Here is a 7576-nt window from a genome sequence, read left to right on the forward strand (position 1 = left end):
CTAGTTCTCTCTTTAAGTTGTGAACTTGTCTAATCCTGCTCAGAGGATTTAAGAAACAATGAACATAACCTGAAGTAAGATGGTTGATGCTGTGTATGTCTTGTACCCGAGACTGTTCTTGGAGTCCAGTTAATATCTGTGATACAAGTAAAATACGGAATGCTCAATTAGTTTTAGTAGCCTTCTATTTCTGACTCTCAGAATCAAATGCTGTTCCTGTTTTTGGGTAAGTGCAAGTTATTTTATTTTACCTCCATGAACAGGCTTAAATATTTTCCTGTTGAAAAGTTCTCTTTGAGAGAACCAGCAAGAATAGTTCAAATGCCTCACACAAACCTCATGTTCTGTCTTTCACAAAAGCTTGGGCAAGTCATGCCCTATTTGCCATTTCAGGAGTTCCTAATGCTACTCTGAACAGTTTCAAGGGATGTATTCTGATATTTGACAGACTTTATTGACATAATTAGCTAGTAAATGGGAACACATTTTCCCTGTTTATCACAGATTTTACAATCAAGAAATCGGTGCACATGGTAACACACTAACAAGTCAATCTCTCTTTTATGCAGGTATAAAATCTAAGGCTATGTTGCAACCAAACTGTAAGAAAAGGACTTCTCTCACCACAAAGTAAGTTTAAATTTCTGGTATTTGTGACGCTAAGCAAAAAATAAAGACGATAACATTGTGTTTTAAAGCAGCAGATTATATGAATAGATGTAGAGTTTGTATTTGGTAATGTTTTGGTTCTACATCTGAAGAAAAGAATTATTTTTAATTTTTGTTTCTGAAAGGAAACAAAATTTATGTACTTTGATATAATTTTAGAATCCATTTGTGCAATTCAAACCTTGCATCACTACGTGCCTTTTTATGTAACAGGATAGTCTGTGACTCAAGAATATTATGTAATACTTACTCTGCCTTGCAAAGCTGACCATATGCTTTTCCAAACTAGCATTATATTTTAAAAACTCCTCTGGCTATTTCAGCTTACTGAATGGCAATTCAAGATGGTACAGTACATGTGCTTTAGTCTAAATGATACAGAGGTTCCCTGGGAAAGTGCATGAAGTAGCCAGAGGGAACTGCATTTGGGACTTTACTTCAATCTGAAACCTCAGTTCTACCTTATTCACAGGCACAGAGAACATAGAATATTTATGCATCCAGTATGCCAGGGGTTCTTTTAAGTGCTCCAAAAAGGAGAGTCGAATAAAATTGATTGTTCCGTCTTAAAAATAGGGGAGTCTTTGAAGATATGAGGCTGAAGAATCCTTTGTTAGTATTTCAGAATCGAGAGAATGATTTTTATAGCAAAATTTATTATGATACAACAGCTATTGACAGCTATAGCTGGCAATTAGAGGTTATTTCCTTTCTGTTTGTGGTAGTAAAAGTCATTTGGAAAGAAATTACTAATTTTCAGGTGTTTATAATATTTATTTTTAAATTCTGTATCATAGCTTAATTAAAATCTTCTCTCCATTTGTTTATTTGGGTTTTTTAACCAGATCTTCAGAGAAGGATCATTTGAGAACATTAAATCTGGAGCAAAGGCTGTCCGTGGGGTCTGATGATGAAGTAGATCTTGTGCAGGAACTTCAAAGTATGTGTTCCAGCAAATCTGAGCCTGATATAAGCAAGGTAAACACAAGGCTTTTAAATAATTTACTACATTACCATATTCAGTTGTTTGTTACATGTTTAAAATAAATTTTTAATTTGCAAGCCCTGCTTGAACTGAAAGTTATTAAATTATTTGGGAATAAGCCAAAGTCAACTAATTAATTATACATTTGAGGGTAAGTGTTCTGATTTAACATACACTATTTTAAATTACGCCTTCAGCAATTTTTCTTGTGGAGATTTTTGCAGTGGAGACTGAAATTTATAACTTCATAGTATCATAGAATATCCTGAGTTCAAAGGGACCCACAAGGATCATTGAGTCCAACTCCTGGCCCTGCACGGGATCACACAAAGAATCACACCATGTGCTTGAGAGCATTGTCCAAACACTTCCTGAACTCTGCCAGGCTTGGTGCTGTGGCCACTTTGCTGAGAACAACCATCTCTGCATTACTATTCCCTGTGTTGTCTTTCATGCTATCATTACTTCCACTGGGAAGCTGTTTTGTAGTCTGAAAGACATAGAACATTTTCCATAATATGCATTGCACATTGGGTTTGTTTAATGTAATCCCATTAACCATCACAGAACTAGCTCAAAGCTCCTCTGCTGTGTAGGCAAAATGCAGTTTGTCACCCTAAGAAAGAGAGAATGGATTGGCCTCGGTTTTTTTCTTTAACAGTGGCAAAAGAGGGTGAAGGATACTCGCAGGGCTCATAGGTAGGTTTGCCTTAACTCTATGCTGGAATGAGTTGTGGGTTGTTATGGGAGGCATCTGGAAGCAGAGGGTGGAGCTGTGGATCTCTCTCAGATTTCCTTCTACACCCACAGCAGCTCTCCCTGCAGCTGAAGCAGTTCTTTTCCACCTTTCCTCCTCGCAGAGCTAAAATAGATGGCTGTGACAGCAGGCTGTGTTCACACCGGAGCAGCTGCCCATATCTTTTGAAGCACAGATAGTCAGTCTTAGGCTATTTTCCAGTTAGTCTGTGCATGACATCCTCTAGGATTTTCCTGAACAGCAGGTCCATTAGTTTTCCTTTATTACATATTCTGTTTATTCTTAGAAGACAACCAGGTTTTTATTAAAAAAAGAAATATTGTGTTTGGGAAGACTTTTCAACCTTAATATTTAATGAAACCCTTTATTATGGTGGTTTGTTTTGAGTTTTTTCTCTTAAAGTATTTACAGTACTTGCATGAGTCACATGCACCAAGCTGGCAAGCTAATCACCAGCCAGTTAGCAGGGATTTACTGTAGGCATCCTTGAAAGAATGGGATGTGCTTAAAGAAATGGTAACCAGCTTAAAATTGTGTTTAATAACATGCAAAGTGTAATTGGTCATTGATGACAATTCAAGGAAATATGGGTTAGATAAGGAAGGAGATAGATGTCACTGTCTTTTGTTCAGTTTCCTCACCATGGGTGGAACCATCTATGGCTGGAATTTCTGTTAATTCCCCAGCTGCCAAGTAGAGCCTTGCAGAAGTCAGGGTGCTGTTGTATGTTTTCTTTGTGTGATGTAATTTCAGGCTGCCATCAGAATAAGTACTCCTGCTCTTTCATTTGCCCTTTCACTCGAATATGTTCCTGCTGCATCCATTATGTTGGGATTGAGTACTCTTGCAGTTGCAGAGTTGAATTGGATCAGCTTGTCCCAGGATAAAATATCTAGATATCAGTGAGGACAGAAGGTTGAACAGGCTCTATCTGTTATTTTCTGGTCACAAGGTTTGATAGAAAATAGTAGGGAAGAAACATGGCAGGAGGAAGAGAAAAGGATCATTCCTTTCTGAAATGTTCCTGGGCCAATGGGAAACTACCCTTAAGCTCCACTGAACAGTATTACTTAGGAAATGTATGTTTAATCTTCCTCTGATAATAGTCAATGTGAAATCTCTCCCTGTATCTCCTATCTCCCACAAATGCACTCAAGAGTAAAGGAGACATGTTTTAATTGTTCTCTGGATATTTATGCCTTATATTGCACAGAAACCACCAAAATAAAACCAAGCTTCCAAAATTCGGCAAATTGAAGCACAGTCTCTGTGAATAACTAAAACCTCACTATTTTCTTGTCTTTGTTTAGATTGCAGATTCTAAGGATGAGCTATTGGTGTTCAGCAACTCTCAGAACATTCCTGTATTCTCAGCAAGTGGTACTAACCCAAGTAAAACAACAGCACAAAAGGTAGGTGAAATGAGTTTTGCAGTAATACAGGGAAGGTGTCTTGAGTTTCTCCAAAATATTAATTCCTGACTGGATCCAGAGAATTAGTGCCCTGGTTATTACAAAACTGTAATAAACTGTCATGATTCTTAGGAAACTTTCCAGACATACCAAATTGCAATTGTAGCAATGATGCAGCTGCAGGACCTGGTGAAATGAAGAAGGGTGTGAGATTAGAAAAGCATCCTTTTCTGCAAGTGAAGAGAATCCTGTAGGTAACAAAAGCAACACTGCATGAGCAGAGATCTTATTAATGGTAATGGGACAAACTACTTAAAAGGGCAACATATGCATAATTAATTAATTTTTTAATTGCCTAGAAGAAAAATGCTTTCAAGTATATGAAAGAGAAAGACAAAACTGGTAAGGGATGCAAAATCTTTGATCCAGGATGCAAACAAATTGATGGAGTCAAGGATTAATAAGGGTCAGACCCATGATGAATAGCGTTTTTATCTCTCAGCCTTTATGTGAAAAGCAGTAGCTGATAGTGAAAATGAACTTCTTATTACTGCTGCCCAGAGGGGGATCTGGATTCAACCGATGCTAACAGATAAGGTCCTATTTCTCCTTTCTCTCCATGTTAGTTAGGGACCTAACTAACCTCTTTCTCCTTGACAGCAGAGGAACAAAAAGTGACAGCATACCTGACTTTGGCCCTTCAGATATCTAGATTTGGGAAAGGTGAATATGGTTCAGTTTTAAAGAACGTAGCTTCTCAGCATAAGTAATTTGAGATGCCAAAATCTAATTTATAAGAAAACAATCTATAAGATTATAGATTAAAATGTAAGTATTTCAAGTTCTGTTCTTGAAGTATTATTTTTGTCATGAGTATTTTGTTATTATTTATGGCCTTGATGGTAAGAAAAGTGAATATCAAAATTCAAGTTGGAACCTGATGGTTTTTGCTTGTAACTATAAATTTCCATTTTCCCCTTTTAGCTGTGGCTGCAACTGTGATTTTTCCACAGCAATGAAAGAACAAACTTATATTTTTTTATTAGGGTACTCCTGAAACTGATCCGTCTGAGAATCAAGTTTGGTTTTTCCAATGGCAACATAAAATCCCATTGTTTTATTTTGGTGTTCTGAGATGTTAATTATATTTCAGTCAAAGAAGCAAAAAAGAGCCAAGGTTTGGTCACCAAATAGTAAGAAGCTCTCATATTATACTGCAAGAGATTGTAAATAAAAAGGTTTCCATGGGGTTGTTCGGTTGCTTTTCAGATCAAACAGTGATACTTATTTATACAGAAAATGCTTTTTTTTTTTATTTTATTTTTTTTATTCCCAGGATGGAATGCGTCCTCTCAGCAGCAGTCGAACGGTGGAAAGCAGCAACAGTAAATCAAAGACAGAGTTGGGTGCTTCAAGAGTTAAATCTTTTCTTCCTGTTCCTAGAAGTAAAGTCACCCAGCCTTCTCAGAATACTAAAAAAAAGCAGCAGCAGTAATACAAGGCAAATAGAGGCAGATAATAACACAAAGAGAGAGATTTGGAATTTGCACAAAAAAGAACAAATAGAAAAATCCAATAAATAAACCTGCCTATCATACAATTTTCTGTGTTGATATAATCTATTGCAAAGAACCAAGTACTAAAATATGTAAATATTTTTTAAAAACAAACTGTTTCCCTGTAATGTAAAGTTTGTACAGGACCACAGTTTTATTTCTATGTACATCAGCTGGAAATTATAGTGATTTAAGCTTTAGAAATGAGCAATTTTGCCACCTCCATAGATGGCTGATTTTTTCTTCCTTTATTATGAAAATTACTCATTTAAATGATAATATTCAGGGGTATCTACCACAGGATTCTGTTTGTGTATATACTGTACATAAATATATTCTATTAAGTTCACATGTTATACTGCATTCCGATGAGTTGCACAATATGTACAGTAATGGCTTAAAGCTATTGTTCATGCATTTTAAAGACATGTTTTTATCTTCACTTAATGAAAAATTAATGGAATGTGGCAATAACTACAATGATTGGAAATGCAGATCGATTACTTTCAGCTACAAGCCATACTAAACACTTTGATTTCCCCATCATCTGCCTGCTGAATTGTGATTTTGTTTCTCCCAAGCTTCTCTTCATCTAAAATGTCATGAATTTCCTTTATAACTTTTATCTTTTAAAAAAGGAAAGAGATTGAGAAATTAAAATGCAACAAAAGTTATTTTTTCTCAGACTCTTATTCTTTGATAGAATTGAAGAAAATGTGATCATTTATTAACTTAGTTTTTCTTGTATACTGTAAAAACTTTTATATGCTTCATTAGTGTTTTAAATGCATCTGAGAAATAACAGTGTTTTACAGAAACAGATTTTAATGAAAAGAAATTTGAGCAAGAGCTTAACTACAGTATTATCCAAGATAATGTAGTAGCAATGAGTTACTATGTAATTATCAATTTCTATTGTGGATTTAAGATGTAATTGCTGTGAAATGATACTTGAGTTGCAGTTAAAATTAACTCTTTGTCATTTTTCCCTCTACTACTGAGGTAGATCATGTTCCCATGAGGGAGGTTTTCTACACAGGGTGTATTTCCCCAGCCCCTCTCTATGGTAGCTGCAGTTATATCCTTGTGAATTGTAACAACGTAGAAATGCACACTGCTGAGATACCTCACCTGGTAGGCAGGGGAAAGTGATGAGTTTTTCAGACTTAGATGCCTTCTGCTGGGCTCCCAGGAGATGGTCTGGAAAACTTGGACAATGACATGGTCATGCCTCTGATTTCCAAAGGAGTGTTTTTCTCAAATTAAGGTGGAAGAGGAAAGGATTACCTAACCGTTTCCTAATGCTTCAGCTTTGTATGTAAAACAGTCATCCCCAACTCATGTCAATAAAATTTTTGTATGGCATATTGTCTTTCTGTCCCTTAGTTTGTATGTGTGCATTAGCTCTACAGGTATCGAATATTAGCAGCTTATGTCTGTAATCAGTTCCTGCACAATATATTTAGAAAGTGCCTTTGGCAGTTGCTGGTTTATTAAAACTTAAATTTGCTGTATCGTAATACCATGGAACAGAATACAGACTATTTCTCTAGAGGCTGAGTTTTACTTTTATTATTTTTAATTAATTTTGGTGCTGAAAACTGAGATGCTGCTTCTGCAGGTGGTTCTGAGCAGAATGAGTCAGCTGCGAAGCACTGCGGGTTGGAGCATTGGATCTCAGCAAGTAGGATCCCTCACTTGCTGAAGTGGTGAGTGGCAGTGTGGGAGCTTCCGTGAGGAACAGAAATGGAAACCACTTCTTGTAGGGATCACACAAGTTGCAACATCCAGATTTGTAAGAACAATAAATCTCTTTTCTTCTAAGAGCTATAAGAAAAGGAAAATCCTGACATGCTTCTAAGCTAGGTTTGTTCTACATTGAAAACAGACCTTGGAAATGTCAGACCTCATTTACATCAAGAGTTATCAGTGTGTTTCTGTGTGAGAAGTCTTAGGCATACTGTCCTAAAGCATCTTTTGAGACATATTTTAAAACTGTATATTGTCTGCGCAAATCAAAAGTCTTCAGTGCTGTACTTTGAGTGAAAATCTGCAGAGGACAGAGTAACTTTGATCATCTGTTCATGGTTTGAAAGTTAGGTTTCTTGCTAAATTTAGCATTGCTTTTCAATGCCCTCATCATCCTTTCTTTTCAGCCTGCTGGCCTGAACTCACTCCAGCTGTGTGTTTTACCTGG

At 36.4% G+C, this 7576-nt stretch overlaps 1 protein-coding gene across 1 annotated transcript in view; it reads left to right on the forward strand.

The window, feature by feature from the left end:
* Nucleotides 1–5900, forward strand: part of CTTNBP2 (cortactin binding protein 2) — a 61554-nt gene extending 55654 nt beyond the window's left edge. The window contains 5 exon segments of the mRNA XM_009071821.1: nucleotides 570–630; nucleotides 1515–1647; nucleotides 3722–3823; nucleotides 5160–5297; nucleotides 5299–5900. Of these exon segments, the coding sequence (XP_009070069.1) occupies nucleotides 570–630; nucleotides 1515–1647; nucleotides 3722–3823; nucleotides 5160–5297; nucleotides 5299–5406 (542 nt within the window). The 3' untranslated portion in view covers nucleotides 5407–5900.
* Nucleotides 5901–7576: the final 1676 nt, after the last annotated feature.

Source organism: Acanthisitta chloris, unplaced genomic scaffold (genome assembly GCF_000695815.1).
Source record: "Acanthisitta chloris isolate BGI_N310 unplaced genomic scaffold, ASM69581v1 scaffold10470, whole genome shotgun sequence".
Classification (NCBI taxonomy): Eukaryota; Metazoa; Chordata; class Aves; order Passeriformes; family Acanthisittidae; genus Acanthisitta; species Acanthisitta chloris.